General features: G+C 34.5%; 4 protein-coding genes across 6 annotated transcripts; 2 read left to right on the forward strand and 2 right to left on the reverse strand.

Moving 5' to 3' along the window:
* The first annotated feature begins 856 nt into the window (after positions 1–856).
* Positions 857–2731, forward strand: LOC111289963 (uncharacterized protein At4g00950). The gene is made up of 2 exons (XM_022881332.2): positions 857–1762; positions 2274–2731. The coding sequence occupies exons 1-2, from the start codon at positions 1193–1195 to the stop codon at positions 2349–2351; spliced, it is 648 nt and encodes a 215-aa protein (XP_022737067.1). The 5' UTR covers positions 857–1192; the 3' UTR covers positions 2352–2731.
* On the reverse strand, positions 2725–6948 carry RKD4 (RWP-RK domain-containing protein). Its single transcript, XM_022881331.2, has 6 exons — positions 6940–6948; positions 6311–6390; positions 4418–4469; positions 4243–4298; positions 3605–4118; positions 2725–2974 (listed from the first exon to the last, which is right to left on the reverse strand). Exons 1-6 carry the CDS (start codon positions 6946–6948, stop codon positions 2816–2818), a joined length of 870 nt encoding a protein of 289 aa, XP_022737066.2. The 3' UTR covers positions 2725–2815.
* Positions 6949–6964: 16 nt separating this feature from the next.
* Positions 6965–11503, forward strand: LOC111289600 (protein ABIL2-like). Of its 3 annotated transcripts, none has more exons than XM_022880768.2 (10): positions 6965–7393; positions 8326–8459; positions 9072–9154; positions 9268–9418; positions 9840–9939; positions 10034–10126; positions 10219–10285; positions 10389–10477; positions 10599–10723; positions 10999–11503. In XM_022880768.2, the coding sequence occupies exons 2-10, from the start codon at positions 8364–8366 to the stop codon at positions 11167–11169; spliced, it is 975 nt and encodes a 324-aa protein (XP_022736503.1). In that variant the 5' UTR covers positions 6965–7393; positions 8326–8363; the 3' UTR covers positions 11170–11503. The 3 variants fall into 3 exon arrangements, with proteins under 3 accessions (XP_022736503.1, XP_022736504.1, XP_022736502.1); XM_022880769.2 differs by having other exon boundaries at positions 7089–7393; positions 8317–8459; XM_022880767.2 differs by lacking the exon at positions 6965–7393 and adding an exon at positions 7553–7692.
* A 982-nt stretch (positions 11504–12485) lies between these two features.
* On the reverse strand, positions 12486–17747 carry LOC111289599 (uncharacterized). Its single transcript, XM_022880765.2, has 11 exons — positions 17491–17747; positions 17186–17384; positions 16803–16885; positions 16531–16631; positions 15840–15935; positions 15491–15544; positions 14715–14863; positions 13887–14004; positions 13420–13507; positions 12935–13114; positions 12486–12839 (listed from the first exon to the last, which is right to left on the reverse strand). The coding sequence occupies exons 1-10, from the start codon at positions 17606–17608 to the stop codon at positions 12951–12953; spliced, it is 1170 nt and encodes a 389-aa protein (XP_022736500.1). The 5' UTR covers positions 17609–17747; the 3' UTR covers positions 12486–12839; positions 12935–12950.
* Between the last annotated feature and the right edge of the window lie 2669 nt (positions 17748–20416).

Genomic DNA, 20416 nt, shown 5'->3' on the forward strand with positions numbered 1-20416 from the left:
AAATACATTTATTTTTTAAAATTAATTTTTATTATATATTTTATATGATTCTCTAATAATATATATAATATATAATTTAATATTTATATATTAACAGTACATAAATATAAACTTAAAAGTCCTTCTAAATCTTATTGAATATTAACACAAACTGATAGTACTTTCTTATTCGAGTCATATATTAAATGATAATTATTAAGCTCATCACTCAATTTTTTTATGTTATAATTAATTCCGATTCACAAAGAATGATATTTTTTTTCTTATGAACAAAATCCAGAGCTAGCATTAGTTTTGATTCTGTGTTGGGTAAGATAAGTCTTGAAAATTTATGCTATGATGCAGTAAAGTCGCCATCACATCAACAATATGCCCGAATTCCTCTTCTTATCTTCTCTCTTTCTTTCGTTCTTTTTATGGGAAAAATTAGTTTAGACTATTCAAAATATCCGGCGAGATTTTGACCGGGACAAAACTTTTGCATGTAATTAGATAGTGAGAACACATAGGGATCGACCTGTATTATTTTTGCTAGAGTAGTTTTTACGAACTATCGGTCCTTTTCTCCTAGAGATAATTTCATAAAAATTGATCTCCTATTACCTGGAAGAAAGATAACTAGAACAATCAAATTCGTGGATAGGAACAACCAAAAAATGTAAATATAATGGCCTTGAATATTACAATATATGCCGGCTGATTTCATATAGTTATAAATTAATGATTTGATTAATTATATAAATAAATCATGGGGCGTTTCTGGACCATTTGGATGTTATACTTAACAGCTGCTAAGGTGACTTTTCAAAAGATCGCTCTTAATTCTTAATCTAATCAAAGACTGTTGATTGTCACTTTCACCCAATCAAAACTCAATGGTTTCTTTAAAGGTGGGATCCCTCCTGAAGCCAAGGGCATTTCGTGATTTTTTCAACATGCAATAACAAACGGCTAAGAAAAAAAAAAAAAACCTGGCATTTTCTCGTGAACAAGAAGCGCCAGGAGCGTTGCTGTTGTTGTTGCTGTTGTTGTTGCTGTGACCTTGTCAGTTCACATTCAACGCCACCTTCTTTACCCGCTCTCTTTTTATCTATAAACTTTGAAACCCTTTTTTATAAATCTAAAGAACTGTTATTTTACAGTGTGAAAAAAGCGTTTGCATGATCAGTCATTTTTTTAGAGAAAAAGAAAAATGGGGTTAGAGGCAGATTGTGAAACAACTCCTACACCAAAACTGTCTCTTTATTCATTTCCTTGTAAGGCAAAAGAGCCGTCTGGCATGATAACACCGCCGATCTATACCTCAGTTTCGATTCCATTCCAGTGGGAGGAAGCACCTGGCAAGCCTAGGCCATGTCCTACTAGTGATACTGATACAACCAGTCAATCCAAGCCAAACGCTGTAAGATGCTTGGAATTGCCTCCAAAGCTGTTAGCTGAGGCTAAGGTTGCTAGCTTGTCATCTCCAACTACTGTCTTGGAGGGGCCTGATGCCGGTCGGTTTGTGTCTTACACCTTGTCGTTTCGAAAAGGCGGATCTTTTAGGAGCCCAGACAACAAGAGGGCGATTAAGGGGAAAGTTACGTTTGGATCGGGTAGGTGGGGGAGCTTTAGAAAGGCTGGACGAGTTGTTCAGGGAAGTTTTGACTTTTCAACTCCGGTTGTTGAGGGTGAAGATGCTGGCGGTGCGCAGGTGAAGATCACAAGGGTTAGGAGGAAAGGGAGCTTATTGAGCCTCTCTCGAGCTAGGTCACATGTCTTGGTAAGTACTGCGAAACCAACTCTTGGTTGATGATCCGTTCTACCAATTAGCTGCTATCTCTTTGTTTATTCATTTACACAAATTTTAGGCATAAGAAAAAACAATTTTCATCACATCATCTCTCTCTCTCTCTCTCTCTCTCTCTCTTTTATAATTTATAGTTTCCAGACTTCCATATGATTTTTTCAATCATCTGTCTACTGCTGAAGAAATGTTTTCTCTGTTTTCTTCTTACTTTGTATACATCAAAATCTAACTTTCCGTTTTAACTTTCTTAATTTTATGGAAGTTTTACTTTTGAATTAATGAGCATTTGGTTTTGGTGCTCGAACGAGAAACCATTCAACCCCAAAGTAAAAGGAACAGGCAAAAGAATTATATATCTGTATATGTATAGATTTATAAATCTACCCTGACTTTTTAAATGTACTAACAGGGTAGAAAATTATGTACGTTTTTTATGTTTATTGCACTCTTCTAGTCATACTAACATATATACATGTAACTGCAGGCTAGCATTTATGAAAGCTTTAAGCAAGTGGTCCCATGGAGACGTGGGCAGGAGAAAATGAAGAAAAAGGACTCCTGAACGAATTGCCACCGCCTCATCTGTGAGAAGAGATCAGTTTTAACTTTTATATAGGAATAAAATGGAAAATATTTAATTGTTCTCTTTCAAGTAATAAGGAATAATTTAGAGCCCTAAGCTTCACACCCTGTGTGAGGATCTGATGGTTCATTTGGCATTGAGCCATGGACCATTGGATGTAGCTAGGTTTCACAATCTGTTCCTCATAAATGAGATAGAAATTGTAGTCTCAATTCTCAACCATCTGATATATATAATGTTGATCAAGCCAGTGTCTCAAGGCAAATCTCTAAGGATTTTCATGTATATAAAATTTTGAGAGTACTAATTGATTATGGATTCTATGTATTGTATATATCCCCAGAAATTAGGATTTGGTCAATTACTATTTTTGATCATTACTTTCTACAAATGGTTGTGATTCAAAACAATAAGCACTGATTAAACAGAGAACAGCATGGCATTCAAGAACAAGCGGCCAGGGACCTTCTTTTCTTGTAATTGGCTTTGAAACAAGCCTGCCTTAGCTTCTTGGTTCTCTCAGTCAATTCCAAATCTGGCAGTTTTTCAAGCATCCTCTTGTGCTCTTCCAACCCCATTATCTCATTAGTCAATCCAAGCTCCTAAAATAAAGAAAAAATGACAAATAAGTTCTTCACATCTAGAATGGAATACCCATTGCATGCACTTGTTCGAAGAAAATGCGATATTATTAGTGTGCACGCATATATTTATATGACCATACAATAATTGTAGATAAACTAATCTTCGGATTATCCAATTAGGGATAAGACTTGCGAGAAAGCTCAGGCATATGGGCTAAGTTGAATATTAATTTGTTAATATAATGGCTGATTGAAAGCCACACAATACCAGAGTTACCTTTGACTCTTAAGACTCAAAAACTCAAAAGAGTTTGATACGTTGGCACCATCACTCTCTAATGCCGATGAATAATCATGTGTTTAATTTATGATGATGTCGTATATAAAAATTAAAATGTGTTTAGTGCTTGCATCCTGATCATGTCATGTTAGGGACCTAGTACACATTTCAGTACCTTATTAGATTCATGCAGGCTGTAGCCTGCCTCATAAATAAATAAGACAAATAACTGCAAATTTCTAATCTCAAGCGTAACAAATCAAAGGTTTCTTAACTAATTATCAAATTCTTCATCCCATGCAGATATATTGAAACATGGAGTTCTGACATGATAGTTTATCCATCTGTGAACATATGCATGGAAGTACCTTGACATTTTTAATGAGGGACTTCAAGCTTTTGATCTTCCTATGAGGCCATCTCATGATGTTAAGTTCCCTGCATCTCTTCTTCAAGACAGTTAGACCCACGTTCATTTCTTTAGCAGCTTTTGAAATCGGTAAATCGAAATACTTCTGAATCTCATGTAATTCCAATGGAGCAGTCCTCTTCCTTCCACTAATCCTACTAGTTTGCTCTCCACGTAGTCCGCTTGAATCTCCATACTCTCTCTGAATCATACTTAATGTTTCACTTGACCCACCATTAGTATCATTGTCACAATACTGCCCGAAAGAACCAGCCAATGTCTTTAGTGGCTTTGCGTCAACCATGATATCTTCATTCAGTGATGGGAGAGTACTGTTCTGATCAAACAAGGCAAAGTCACCACTTATATCATCAAAATCGTTGAACTCAATATAGCAATTGGTCTGGCAAGGCAATGCAGGTGAATCGAAGTCGTAAAAACTGTCCACTTCAAAAGGCGGCCAATCCAATACCCTACACAAAGAAAAAGAAAAAAAAACCAGTAAAAATAAAGCATTGAAACCTGAAATCAGTTCAAAATAAATAGTAGCGTTCTGTAGAAGCAAATCATGAAAAGAACATAATTAAAGCATCTTACTTTCCAAATGGGTTTTCTTCAAAGTTGAAGCAGTCAAATTCAGGTGCATTCTCCAACTTCAGAAAATCAAAATGGGTAGGATCCATATTGAAAGATGAGGAGGAGAGAGTGCGAGGATAAAAAAAAATGTCTTATAACTTTATATAAACAGGGAAAGAAGGGGATGAATTGTTACATATTGGAGTTTGTGCACACGTCTATGAGTTACACAATTTTCATGGGATGTACTAAATGTGATCATTTATTAGTGAACAATTACCAAATCACCAATAGCAATAGGGGGCTGCATCATTATCATCATCATTTCTCTCTCTTTTTAATAGCCCTTTTTTCAGGATTACATCATATCTTTTCGATTTACCAACTTACAAAAGTTTAAGATATAAATTGTTTTTTCCTTTTAATTTCCTGCTTAATTATAAGAAACTCCGTAAACTTGGTTTCAAATATTCTAGGTCCTACGTGAAAGGAAGTACATGTCCCAGTGGAAATTAAAAAAAAAAAAAAAAGAAAAACTCTAGCTTAAAAGGGTTTTTTTTTAGGAAATTAAAGGGTGGGAAAGAAGAACAAATGCAAGGAAGGTTATTAACGAGGTTGAGAGCATTAATTGAATTTAAAAATCGACATAAGTGACTAATTTGTTCGGCCAAGAAAATTAGTTACTAATTTAATGAGTTTACACCCCCAATGATGTTAATCTTCATCATTTTTATCTTTAAAAGTCGACATAAATTGAGATAGTGGTTCGGTTTTGGCTGTTTCCATGAGGCCAATTATTGCTTGTAAGTTGTAACTATCCATCAATGATATTAAAAAAAAAAAAAAACCTTGTAAGTTACAGTGGCAAACATGATTTTCTCATTACCACTGGCTGTTCTGTAGATCATCCCGGTGAATTTTGCTTATCGATCTTATTTTAATACATGAAGGAGAATTATCTGTTTTATGGTCCATATGTAAATTACTTTTATCTCCCCATTTTGCGTAAAATTTGAATGATTAAACTTCTGCCTTTCACTGCCATGGGCCTAAACTAAATTGCAAAAAGACTGAAAGCTACTAGGGCACTGGAAAAAGCCTAAGACAGATTCGGTCAGAACCCTGCTGCTGGTTTAGCCCAACGAATTCTGACACCAACCCAACCCAACCCAACAATGACTTCCCAGAAAGATGATAAGAAAGGAGAAGCAAAGGGACAAAAAAAAAGAAAAGAAAAGGAACAATCATTCCTACGTTTAGTGGGGCTATCCAATTTCCACCAATCACGGCACTAATTACTTAAAAAATGCAGAACTTGATTGAAGTACTCCCAGCCACTTTGATTCTATGAATCACAAATTCAAACAAACAAAGTCCACTCCCAATTCCCACGTTCAAGAAAGCAAAAATATTTTTAAATGAATGATGACACTGTCGAAGGGCAGTTTGGAATCAAAATTTAATTGAATTGATTTATATAGTATATTTTTTAAAATAATATTTAATAAATTTAAAATTTAAAATTTATAATCTTTTTTTTATCTTCAAATTACAATTTTTTTTTTATAAAAAAATTATCTTGCATTGCATGTTCATACTATAATATAAATTTTGACATGAAAAATGTATTTTTTTTCTTTCCTTTTCCAATCCAATCTAATCTGCCTAAGAAGTGCAGGAGAGTGAAGACAGAGAATTATTGGCAGTGTCTTGGGGATATTGGTTGTTCACAAATGCACGACCAAACCATGAGTGCCTCTAAGGCCACGCCTTTTATTTTTTTTATCTTATAATAATATTTTTATGCACTCCAATAAACATAATCCTTTTTTTTTTTTCGAGAATCCAGTAAACATAATCTTAATCCTCATTCCTTGTTGCCAATTATCCTATTGAATTAGAACAAGACGAAATCATTATTGGAATTTATAATAGGCTGAAAATTTTCATAAAAAAAAAAAAGGCTAAAATTCAAGCATAGAATCCATTTCAGGATTGATTGAAGAAAGCAGCACAGTACCAGCCTCGCGTGCCTTCTAAGGGCATATGAATTTACCGTATTGGAAGAGGCAATTAGTGCCCAGTCCACCCAAAGGTGCGTGGGGTTAGCAGCCTTGCAACAACACAGTTTACTTTAAAATGGGATAGTTGATATGTTAAATCAGGACTCTGGAAATTAAACCATCGGTGGGGAAAAGACTAGTAAAGAGAGAAATGGGGTCCCAAAGCCAATGGGGAAACCACATACTATTTGGAGAACTAATAAAGAAAATAAGGGGACATCGATGCATTCCTGGTATGATAGCAAGTCAACGAGCATCACCTGCCCCAATGAAAGCTGCAAGCTTTTCTTTTCTACTAAAGTAAAGAACTTTGTTTTATGTCATGGAAGCACCCTTCAAATCAAATATTAGTGGACAAACTTCATTACTGAAAAAATGTCAAAATAGGGACATAACAAAAAAATTTGGAGAGTAATTATTTGTACCTGTTTTAAATGAATGCATACGTTTCCTAATCAAAACGGTTAGGCTGGCTCTGCCAAAATTCTCCAAAAATCCAAGCTTAACCAATTACAAAGGCCCCTCATAAAAGAGGATTAAGATTTTGATTAAAGGAGTGATAAAGCCTGGTCGGGTCATGTAATTATGGTTCAGAATGGGACCTATCAGACCAGGAAAAAAAAAAAAAAATATATATATATATATATATATATACACACTCCATTAATGCAAGGCAAGTCGGTCCCACTGGAATGGCAAATAATGAGAAATTGAGATTACACATTCCGGGTTTTGATTCCCCAAAGAGCCGGCTTTTGCCCTTCAAAATCAAATAAAGAAGACGTGCTAACCTTGTTGCCTGTTGCTTCTGTCTCTAGTTCTTCAAACAACAAAAGCAAATCCCGCTCTTTCTCTCTTTTCCTGTTGTACTACTGCAAGTTTCTGCTTTTATGCAGCAGCTCTCAAGCTGTAGACGCCTGTTGATGTTTAGTAAAAAAATTTTACACCAAACTATATCATTCACCGTCAATCATTTAGGCCTGTTTATGTCCTATTAGGCCTGATTTAACTGCTGGTGACTTTTTAAGGTTAAATGGGAATTGGGTCTCGGCTTACATGTTCAGCTTCACAACGAGTGGAAAGACAAGAACAAGCTTTTATAAGAGGAGGTTAGTCTCTTCAATTTTACTCATAAAACCCACTTTTTATTTCGGTTAGCTTCAAGTTTTTAAATGTTGACACTCTGAGAAACTGAGAAGAAGGGGATGAAGATGACACAACAAGGCTGCAGGCCACAGCCTGTTTTACCCAGCTGAGCCTGATATAGAGCCATTTGCCAATTTGGCTTTAGTTAAACTGAAATGACATTTGCACGTTATGAGAACTAGCTCAACATACACTGATTCACATAAGAATTTCCTTTTCCTTTCTTTTCTTTTCTTTGGCTGTCTCCGCAAATAAAGAAAGGGTATGGAAAATTTCCAGCTTTTGGGGTTTTTTAAATGTTTAATACAGTTAGAGTATTGCTGAAGATTCAGACAAAATGGGCTTTTTTTCGTATAGCAGGAGCTGTTCTAATTCCAGTATTTTAATTTATTATCTGTCGATTTTTTATTTTTATTTATTATTATTTTTTTTGCTTTCTGGGTAATGGAAGAAGTGCAGCAACTGGTAAAGTGCTGTCTGGCTTTTATTTTTTGTTTTTTTATTGCCCTAACTTGGTTAGAGCTTTGGTAATGTTTGGTTGGAATAATTGCTTCTTGTATCTTATTAGTTGTAACTTAGTTTTGAAGTGTCTCACTCTGTCTACAAGTTTCATGCTTGCTGTTGTCATATTGTTAATGATTCTTTGTGGTTCTTATTTTAAATTCTCAAGATTCAATGAGGTTTTCATTTTGATTCTATCTCTGTCTTCACTGACGCAAAGACAAGCACCTGTTGCCGTTGATTCTTTTCGGTCTCTTCAGTTTAGAATGCTTAGGGATATAATATACCATATGATTTCCAGTTTTCATTTGTCAGATGTTAGATGGACTACTTTTTTGGCTCTTCCTTTTTCCCCTTTGCTTGAAATTTAATTTGGTTATTTTAGTTGATGCAGATTAAGCCAAACTCGGTCTAATCTCCTTTGCGGGTTTAATGGCTACAGCAGCTGCAATGCCCATGTCTCGAGAGGCATCTAATTACGATGAGGTTTCTATGCAGCAGAGCTTGTTGTTCTCTGATAGTCTCAAGGTACTACAGTGCTTGTATTTTGTGTGTGTTTAGCCCTTAGGCTTGCAAGATAGACTCTTAACTCTCTAAGTAAGTGGCTTTGGCCTTTGAGGATTTGGGATCTTCCTTAAAGTTTAAATTTTTGTTTTTGGCGTTTCTTCTATATCCTGATCAAACCTTGGCACTTTTAGTTTATATGCTTTTGCATTTTGAAGGTTCAGCAGCTTTTACCTAGGCTGATTACCAGCATTCAAGCTTTATTTATCCCATGATTAAATATAATCATGTTTGAAGTTATCGGTGAAAAGTTGCAGAATTTGAAACCAAAATCCCTTCTTGCTCCCTCTCCTCTATTCCTTTACTAAATGCTGAATTAGGTAGAATTACTTTACTAACTGAGGCTAAATCACTGCCAAATTTGGGTGATTTTAGTCTTAAGATTTCAAGTGGTGGATGTTTCTCAAGGTCACTAAGTCCCCATCCATGTGAGTCAAGTGTGAACGTGCACCTATTTGGCACTTTATACTGCTAGATAATGTATTTATTTTTCATTGTTTTGTTAAGTCTTGGCTTAATTTTAAGTGCAGTTGGCTTTCTGCATAGTGGTTTTATGACACAGTTTCTTTATTTCAGGATTTGAAAAATCTGAGAACACAGCTCTACTCAGCAGCTGAGTATTTTGAGTTATCCTACACCAATGATGACCAAAAGCAGATGTGAGTTACTTCGATTCCTTATGGTTCATACCTTCAATTGTTGGTATTGGAGTTTATTTACTTTCATTCTCTCCTATTTTTCCTTAAGAAGAAAGATCCTCATGTATATGCAGAGTGGTAGAAACATTGAAAGATTATGCCATCAAAGCTCTTGTGAACACTGTAGATCATTTGGGTTCTGTGACATACAAGGTTAATGATCTTTTGGATGAAAAGGTTGATGAGGTTTCTGGAACAGAGCTCCGGGTATCTTGCATTGAACAGGTAAGGCTGGATTATTTTCATCACATATTGAGCTAACTACAATTCTAACCAATTTTCTAATCAAGATTTTGTAGGTTTCTCTACTGGAAATGCTTTATATAGAAACTATAAAGGAAATGATTTGCTGATCTATTTTAAATTTGAATGTTGAAATTGTTGACAAGATTGGAATCGTGAAAAAAGAAATCAAACACCGACAGTAAAATTCTTTCTTCTTGCTGGTTGCTATTGGAGTTTGCTCATAGAGAGAAATTATCCCAGAAACAGAACCTCTTTTATATTTTACTTATAATGACCAAAAGCATGGGGAATTATGCATGGATGATTTCACTCTAGTCAAAACACCACCTGTTCCTATGCTTTAAACAGAGGATAATTTACAAGGTAGTGAAATTTTCTCTACTTAAATGTGGCAATATAGAGACTACGGACATGCCAAGAGTATATTGATCACGAAGGAATTTCCCAACAGTCGCTGGTGATTAATACACCAAAGTACCATAAACGGTACATCTTGCCAGGCAATTACCCTTCTAATTTGTCTTTTTCCCACTTCTTAGCAGTTATAGGGATAAGGATATTTGGTTGTTTTCAACGTCTTTAATTTATTTTCAGTTGGGGAGACCATGCATGGTGCAAACCTTACAAAGTCAAAATACCTAGGATGCAGCCTAGACGATGAAGATGACTGGCATCAGTTTAGGAATGGTAGTTGCTCTGTCTATCCTTTTGTATCATTTCTTATATGTTGGACAAGATTCTAATGTAACTCGATCCTGCTTTGTGACGATTCCTGTAAGCTGTACGAGCTACAATTAGAGAAAGCCCAACATCTTCTGTCAGGCAAACCCCAACATCTTCAGTCAGGTAAAGGTTAAAGTTATATAATTCTAGCGCATTGCAATTGGTAAACCATGGTTAATTGTGTAGTTAGGCGCACCAATACTAATTCCAGTAATGATTGTTGCAGAAAAGGGTATTCTCCCTCACCTTCACCACGGCCTCCACAGCGATCTGCCACCTTTTCCTTTATTGCCACTATGCCCAAGAAAGAACTAGGTTGGAATGCGTATTTGACCTTATTTATATGTTGGAACTACGGTTGTATGCTGCTTTTCTTTTGTCGTCTTGGTGCTTTTGAGATTGTTCACTCGCTGCTGATATTTATATGCATAATCAGAGAAGCGAACTGTATCACCACATCGGTTTCCACTTTTACGTTCTGGATCTGTTAGCACTAGCAGGCCTACAACCCCAAATAAGAGCAGGCCGACTACTCCAAATTCAGCTGGTGCAAGGCAGCGGGTGAGCATAGAATAGTTAAATTCATATGCAAAGTAGTTAGCGGAAAATGCATGGCCATTAACTAAAATATGTTCATCATAAAACTAGAGGAATAGCAGCTAGCTAGTCTAGTCTGTCATTGAAGCATTGCTGCACTTTTTATTTTATTTTAATTTTGGTCCAAAAACGTAAGTGTTAAAAACGATGGATGCTGTGTTCATGATGCTTATGAGTAATTCATTCTTGTTGTTTATCCTTGTTTATTTTCTAACTTTTATTTTGCTTATTATTGTCAGTATCCGTCAGAGCCTCGGAAATCAGCTTCAATGCGTTTACAATCTGAGAAAGACAGCCCCAAAGAGATTGAACGGTATCCAAGCAAAAGTAAAAGACTCCTCAAAGCATTGCTTAGTCGTCGCAAATCGAAGAAAGATGAGATGCTATATACTTATTTGGATGAGTACTGAGAAAAGAAAATTGATAAAAGAGAGGGCCAACAAATGGCCACTGATAAGAGGCAAAGAAAAAATGGGGGAGTCAAGAAAGGAAACACTCTGGACTTGCACTCCTTTATTATTATTATTATTATTATTACTATTTTTGTCGGTTACCTTTTTTCCTTGGCTATTTTTTCTTTCTATAAAAACAAATTCCAGTGTAAGATATAATTGTGTATTAGGATTACTATCATATTTTCAGCACGCGAGCTTTTTATACTTTGCTATGGTGTGTTTCACAGTTTGCCTGCAACGATGTATATCATTGTTGACATTGTATGCGATACTGATCGCACTCTTTTTGAAGTTTGTATCTCCGATTGAATTAATTTTTACCATTTGAAGTTCCATCTAACAATAGTTTCAATTATTTCATCATGTCCTATATATTGTAACCTTCTATTCTCTTCATAAATAATTAAGAAAATTTTTTAAAAAATTATGTAACATCGGAGGTCGAATCCCACAATCTTCACTTCCACTTCCTCTTCCTTCTCAATGGATAAAAAAAATATCAAAGCATGGATTAAAAAAAAAAATTTGATAAAGAATTGAGAGAATCGATAGGGTTTATGGCTTATGTCAAAGAAGGAAGAAAGGAGATTAGCAGTTGATGCAGACAGCTGAAGGCCCATTTGGTTGATCTTACAGCCCACTTCTTTTGGCAATACTACCCTAAGTAGTAATTCTTCTTTTTTTTTGGGCCCGAGGCTAAGAATTTGAATAAAAAAAGGGTGGTCCAAGCATGTTATGATATTCCAGGTATAAGGTATATATTTTCGCATATTATTAGAATCTATCTTCCTTTCCTCTATTTTCTGTCCCCTTTCCCTCATATTGGCTTTGAAGCAGGAAAGCTCGTGCTCGCATCAATGTTTTAGCAAACCGGAAACAACTTCCAGGCCCCTTCTCTTTCTTTCCCTCATATTTTTCTTTTATAATCTTGTTCTATATTCAGTGAGTGTTACCGTCTTCAAACTGCTCCTCTCGGGAAACTGTTTTAACTATTTCCTGTTGCATGGCTCAATAGAGGTAAATATATGCTACAGTTGGATCTTATATCTAAGTAGTCAATGACCAGGAAGCAAAAATCAATCTTTGCCTGAAATTATTACTAGCTATTGTGAATCCTCTATTTGATTTGGAGCTACGAATTAGCTGGTTTATATCAAGATAAAGATGCCCAGATCGAGTTGATCTAAATAAGCATATAAACCTGTGTTTTGCGGCACCCAACAATCCATTTTGCTTTCTAGTTATTTAGTTGCACTATAAAACACTGTATCTAGAGAAGCAGGTAAATTTATCAGTGGACGGACGCACTTGTCATATGCAATCTCACTTACTGGTTTAGGAAACAAATGTGTTACCTTTTATGGTCATATTTATGTACTACACCTTAGCTTCATGTTTTGCTAGTACATAGAATCAAGGGGAGGTCAGGAAAGAGCATCCTCCACCAACTTAGTCTTCTCCACGGACTGATCTGCCTCGAGCTAGGTCATGTTAATCTCCTTCATTTACAAATTTTGCTTCTCTTACTCTTAATTTTTTTTACTAGGTTTTCACAATAATATACAAATAAGGTAACAGCCTAATCAAAGGGGGCTGTGCCACAATGGCTGACAAATTTATGAAACCTGCAAAAAGAATAGAAGATACCAGCGGTTGAGTCTCAGTTTACTCTACACTAAACCTGCTTTCAAACACAAGGAAAGACAAACTCAGAATTTACCAGCTAAAAAAGGAGACTATGTTAGGGAAGCTCCAACTCTTGCTGGTTTTAGCCTCTGTAGAGCACTTCTTCCGTACTTTAATGCCATCATAAATAGACTGAATAGATATAATAGGTAGAAGTAGAGCTTTCCTAAGATTATGTTGGTTTCCCCCTCTACAATTATTCCGCTTGATGTTTCTGTTACCAGACACCCAGACACAGAGCAATAGACATTAAAAGCAACAGTAGAATTTAGTAACTTTCCAGTGAATTCTGGTAGCTAGCTATCTCTGTAAGATCAGATAGGATAATCTATTTTATCTGTAATGACCACCACAAGATTTATCTATCATTATCATCTTACTAAATATCCAGAGCAATTCTTATATTCAAGCATTTGGTTTATGTATCAGAGGGGATGATTAATGATTTACTGCATTAAGGTCATTATGCTGATCCCATAATTCAGGAGAAGATCTTGAACTTTTGAGATGAATACCTACCGGAACTTATCTTGGGGAAGTTGTTCCAATCATGTGGACTCATCTTCATTTCCGATGCCTTTATCAAGTCAAGAAGAGATTGATTAACCTGAAAATTTGTAAATAACCAGTCTATAAAGGTTCTTTTCGCAGGCAAATACAATAAAGTAAAACCTATAAAAGTTATCTCAGTGATGATCAGATATATTTCTACTAATGATAGAAGGGCACCGATTTTGTCAAGTTAATATTCAACTCTCGTGCATTGAGTAATCATTAACACATGCCAGAACATTACCTTCTGTACACAATTCTACAAGCACAACATGAACTTTTTGTTACTCTTTCTCAATCAAATTCAGTCAATTATATTCTCAACTTCTTTTGAAAGAAACTTTTTAGGCTCTTCCACCATAGAAAGATTCTCAAGGTGAACATTCATAATGCCTACATCAAGTGGCTGACTTCAGTTAGCTGAAGAGGATTACCTCTTCTGTCCTCTCATGACTTACTAGATGCCCCCCATGAAGCTCTAACATTCTGGCAACAGGCTGCAGCTTCTCTGCAAGCCTCCTAGCATGACTTATTTGAGCAATGACATCTTGCCTACATATTCAGAGAACGTTAAATTAGTAGAGTATCATACATTTCTCAAGAGATAATTATGATGATACATAAAAGACATTAGTAAATTGTTGTAACATAGAATACACCAAATTTCTATCAAACTATAGCAATGAGGAATTTGAGCACAAGTATACAACAAGTATCAAAGCAGCCTACTTCTTGAACTTTCTTTTTCTAAAGAAAAATGAATACTTATTTCAAAATTCAAATTGGAACTGTTAAGATTAGAAGCAAGCTTTCAGAATGTGCTCTTTATTTTAAAAATCTCATATTGGTATATCTGTCCTCTTTTATCCTTAATGTTGCACTAGCATTCACTGCAGACCAACCTTCACATACTCTTGAAAGCAAACTGATTCAAATTGCAAGAAGAATTTCCCACACTTGATCTCTCTATGAACTAGGAGCATTAAATATGAATCAAAATATCGAATGGATAATTAGCTATAAGATAGAGGATAAAAAGGTTGTCAAGATGATGGTTCTAGTTCCTTTTTCTCATCACAAACAATCTGGTAGGAAAAAAGAAAAAATCATTATTGTCTTATATGTGAAGTGTAAATGAAATTTAAAAACTCAATTCACCAAAAGGTATTACATTCAGTTATTACTGTAGATTGATATGTCCTAAGAGAGTTCAAAAGTGTATGCACGATTAACAATTATTTTCAGTCATGAAGACATAGTACCTGCCATGAATGACTGATACAAGAAATCCACACGAACGAATTAATTCAATTTCTTTTCGTGTCATTTTATGTGTCCAACATGCATTGATTTGACCATCAAAACCATAGTTAGATTGCATGCCAGTTGCTGTTATGCCTTTTACATATTCCTGCCAAGGACAAGCAAGCATCTTAAAGTTAGCATCTTACAAAGTTGATATAGGGTGTATATAACATTATTATTGTCGCATACAACTCCATAGGAATATCTTCTTATGAGTTGAAACACACGCCTCAATGCTTCTGTCAATTAAAGATCTAAACAGATATCTGACTATTCAAACATTTGACAATAATTTCACAAGGGGAGTGATATAAAAAAGCCAACCTAGTGGGATACTTTTGAAAGATAATCATGTAGTTATTGTATCATCCTTGAGATAGAGCCAATGAAGAGTATATTTTACAGCATATTCAATGGGAAAAAACCATGATGGTTTCCTGCAACTTCAATAGTCGGTTGGAGTATATTTAGGAGAGTATTCAATCAAAAGCAACCAGGACAGCCAGTTGCAGCTATGCCATGCAGAAACATTTTCTTCTCACTAATACATTGCCTATCTAATTGGTGTAGTATCATGTCCATTGCCAAGAAAATCAGACCATCAACTCAAACAAATATTAGCAACTTTTTATCACTAGATTTCAGTGAACAAGGGTAAATTTATCCGGTCTAATTGATTAATTTGATTGTCATTCAATGACCAGTAACAACTTTTAGCTTCAGCATTGCTTACTTGATACAAAATTGCTCTTCTAGTGTTAGATCCAACAGACTCCTCAAGATATTCCTGTAATCATAGGCAACATGAGACTATATGAGTTGGCTTTGTGCATCAAAAATAATAAAAAAGTTACATTAACTCTTGTTTTCATAAAAAGAACTAAGTTGTATCCTTGGTTTTGCTTCAACTAAATATTAAATTTGACCTTGTTTGACTTGGAAAACTCTTAATTTGGAATGGCAGATCATTAGTTTTGAAGTTACATAAACTAAATAAAACAGCACTGTCATCATCCAGTAGAATCATCCTCATTCTCAGATTCACAAAAAAAAAAAAAAAATGATATTGTAATCACCATTACCTCCGAGTAATGTGTGTCTAAGTCAACTGCTGCTCTTTGCTCAGGAGTCTTCGCCTTCAAAAAACGAATTGCAATGGATATTGTTTTGCGGTCAAGCTGCAAGACATTAAAACAAGTTAATCACCATCTCCTGCTAATATAACTTCCAAAAGTATGACAATGCATCTGCATTTTCAGAAGGAGAGCTAATTAACTTTATATCAAGATGAGAACTTCATAACTAATAGAACTATAATCAAAAGATTGGCCGATGACAGGAATTAACTTTTTGTCTCTGTTATACTTCTTTCTCAACAACAAAGATATGACAGGGAGAAGTGATATCTGGTGAAATTTGGCAGTTCAAGGAGTCTTCCTAATTCAGAGAGGAAGTGCTTAGCAGATTATGATCAACTTTAACCAGAAGCCATGGATTTTTTAAATTCGTATGGCTTCCATTTTCAAAACTAAAAAGAAATCGCCCGTAAAAAGTAGCAAAATCCTCTCTGTATCCTTGATTTGAATTTTTAGCAGATTCCCAAGTGTGTCATAATCTCTACAGTTATCTTTAGAGTTTCTTGACCTTTCTAATAATGGATATACATATAATTATATAAACACATTTGATCAAGTTGATGACTAACATTGCTAATAGCAGGACTAAACATCAATGCTCCCACGGCTCTGAAACACTAATAGAAGATAAAAATACCTTTGGGAAACATTCAAAACCTCCCCCTGTTACATTAAGTAATGCCAAAGAAAGAATTCTATCAGGAACCATTGCCGCCATCTTACAAGCAATCATAGCTCCTGCTTTCATATAACGAATTCAAGCAAGCTTTATATTAGAAGAAAATAAGCATTCTTCTCTTAAATAAAGAGGAACAATTGCCATTTATACAAACAATAGAAGGATAAATCTTTTTCGTTTTTCTAGTCCTATTACATTTTTTGAACGAAAAGTCCAACGAACTCACTCACCCATTGAATGTCCGAAAACATGGGCTTTCTTCCAGCCCAGATGATCCAATAAGGCAATTGCATCTTTTGCCATAATTCTTGTCCTGCACTCAACATCCACAAAAGTAAAACAATCAGTTTTTCATGGATCTTGCCGCAGCTCGAATTGGTAGTTTTTTTAAGTCACTTTCTATATTAGCAAATTACATTATCCTATACTTAAAGCTAGCTTTTTCGATTGAAAACCTCAACAATTAACAACTGCAGTTTACCCACAAAAAGAGGAAAAAAAGTACTACTACTAATAATACTACTATTAAATTACATTAATGGACTAAAAAACAAGAAATGAGGGATTTTTCAAAGTCAAAGCAGATAAAAAGAAAAAAAAAAAAAGGACTCACGTATAGTCGGATTTTTTGGTGGGAATGGAGCTCCGACCCATCCCACGATTATCAAAGGCACAAACCTCGATGCCACCGACCTCATTGTGACCTCCGCCGGATTCCCGATCAACCGCCATGGTTTCATCGTCGTTGGGCATGTCGGTTCCGGTCAGTCCCTTGATTTGTGGGCCCCATGAGTCGTGTGTCCCCGCCAATCCTGACCATTCATTCGCCACAATATCAGCCACCCAAAAATATATATAATCAATAATATAAAATGAAAAATAAATCTGATGGAAAAAATGAATAATAAAGCAAGCGACCTATGATGAGGAGAACTTTAGTGGCGCCGTGACCATAAGTCCGATGAAAAATCTGGATCCCATTGTTTAGTGCTGCGTCGACGTCGCTCCGCGTTTTCCCCACCTCGCAGAACGGCATCGTTTTTATGGAGTGGATTGAGAATTTATGCTCTGCGGAGAGAATATGGTGGGGAGAATATAATTTTTGGCTTTTCTTTGTTTCGATATATCAGCGATTATTGAAAATTCCACTGCTCCAGAATAGAATGGAAGAGAATGGAAAGATGAGAAACGACGATGCATACTTATAGGGGATGGGCGGTGGGGTTTCGACACGTGGTAGATGATCAGTGGTGTTTGCCACGTAGGATGGTTGGTTGGCGCTTAGTTGGTCACAGTCGATATAAGCACATGGGAAAATAATTTTTTTACAAATTCTCGTAAAAACATCTTCAAACTAAATGCATACAGAATTTAAAATTATGTTATTAACTTATCTCTTCTTTACGTCGGTGATGCTGTTTTTAAAATTTTAAATATTTAGCAAGGTGATTAAAAAAAGAATTGAATAATGAATAATTTTATGAGCTATAAATTGTTATATATGAAAAATATTGAGGGCAATCTATTAAATAATAGTATGATTTGTGAAAAATCAAGATAATGTGAGGATCAATAAAGGTTTTTGTGTATTTCTTATAGATTTCTATCCATTTGATCCAAATAGAAATGAGTTTGAACCATTGAAAAAAATTTTTGAAGTATTGATGATTGGAGTCTATCTAATATCTTTTTGGGTTGATAATGAACTGTTGAAAAAGGTGAAATAGTATTTTGATCTTTGAGAGTGAAAATTATATAATAATGTAGTAAATGTGACAAAGATATTACATAAAATAAATTTTTTTTTTTTGAAATAAAATGGGTAAGAGAATTTAAAGGGGTCAATGAAAGAGTATTCAGGATATATTTCAAGGGATTTGAGAAACAAAATGGGTAAGGAAATTTAAAGGGGTCAATGAAAGAGTATTCATGATATATTTCAAGAGATTGGATGGATGTGTGATGATGATTTTTAGTTTTCCTTCATAAGACTCTAAAATTGATGTTGACATCTCATCAGACTTTATATCAATTTTATGTCAACTTTTAATCAACTTTACTTTATGTCAATTTTATGTTTACTTTTTTAAAACCACTTTGTTAAAGTAACTTTATTAAAGTTCTTTTATGTCAAGTCAATCACTTTAATTATGACTTTTAATTATGAGCGAGTCCTGTTAGATTACTATTTATTTACTTTTTTTTTTGTATAAATTATATGCTCCTTCTTTCAAAAAGAATATAAAAAAACTTTTTCAAGAAGTTTTGTAAAAAATATCCTCTCTTATAAAATATGCTTGGCTAAAACTCTTCTCTTTTGATAATTCATTCTTCCTTTTTTAATAGTTAACTTTAGATTATAATATATTTTTTTATTTCATGGTTTACAATAATATAAGTTAAATATGCTCTGCAGTTACCATAATATTGTAGATCCTCTGTATTAGAAAGTCTTGTAGCATTATACCAAGATCTTACTAAAATAAGTTACTGTAGTAAAAGACATATCTTCATAAAAGTCAGGTCACTAATTCGATATTAAGCCAAAAGGACGCTAGAGTCTTGAACACCGATTAGAATACCTTGGTTATATATTTGAATATATGACTGCTTATATTTGGTATTATCTTGTTAAGGTAACTGATCCGCATGCTGTTGTAATGGTAATAGATAGTATTGTTGTCATGTCTCTACCACATCGAGAGCTCAGAACTGAAGCCGTCAGTTATCATAACCTTGGCGCTACTATCTATCGTTGTGCAAAAATGGTATCAGAGTGCAACTCCAAACAGAAGGATGAAATTTTGTTTTGTTTCTTGACTATAGAGTTGGATAAAAAAGCCAAAAAAGAGTTTTATTTTTATGAATTTATCAAATAGTTATTGTTCTCAATCATTCACGTCTAGATCTTCTTTTAGTTTGTCCTCCCCTCCTTCCCTTATACTTAAAAATTTTTCTTCTTCTTCTAAGTTAAAATTCCTTTATAAAGTAGATTATATTATAAAAGAAAAGAAAATCCAACAAATAGTTCTTCCTCTTGTAAATTCCTAATAGCTTTCTCAAATTCTTTCACTTCCCTTACTAGATCCATAAAAAGCCTTATAAAACCAAAATATCAAACTCCAAAAGAGTATGTTCCAATGTTAATCAATGCATTCTTTTAGCATGAACTCATGAGCACTTTTTTACTTTTTTTGGTAAAGGGTTTTGGTTGTAATAAGCTTTGGTAATTCTAATACCATTCTACATAATAGCAGATAGCAGTATCAAGGTTCTGGTAACTAACTGTTTCAGTTTCGGGCTCTCCAAATGATAGAGTCATGACAACAATACTCTCTATTACCATTAGAATAATATGTGAATCGATTGTCCTAACAAGATAATATCAAATATAAGCAGTTCATAAATTCATACATATAAGCAAGGTATTATAATCATTATTCAAGACTATGGTGTTCTTTTGGCTTAACGTCGAATTAATGGTTTGATTTTTATAAAAATCTTCAGTGAAGGGAGTGGATCGATTGGTCAATTTTTTTTTGTTTTTAAATAAGTGACGATAGTTAGATAATAAAAGATGTATAATAAACATTTAAATTTAAAATTTAAAATTATTGATATTAATTTTTAAAATTAATTGAATTAAAATTTTTTACTCTAATGTAGTTGTACGGCATAGATAAATTTCTAGTCAAGCATATACCGATCTCAATCGCGTTCGATTGTGAAAGTGAGAAGTGATATATGTGGTCAAAACTAAATGAGTAGTTTAGTTTGGTAGATGTCATCAACCAACCACCCCATGGTCCAATCAAGGGGTAATCCAGCTCCAGCAATAATCAAA

Source organism: Durio zibethinus, chromosome 11 (genome assembly GCF_047325235.1).
Source record: "Durio zibethinus cultivar Kanyao isolate XHJ-2024 chromosome 11, ASM4732523v1, whole genome shotgun sequence".
In the NCBI taxonomy this organism is placed as follows: domain Eukaryota; kingdom Viridiplantae; phylum Streptophyta; class Magnoliopsida; order Malvales; family Malvaceae; genus Durio; species Durio zibethinus.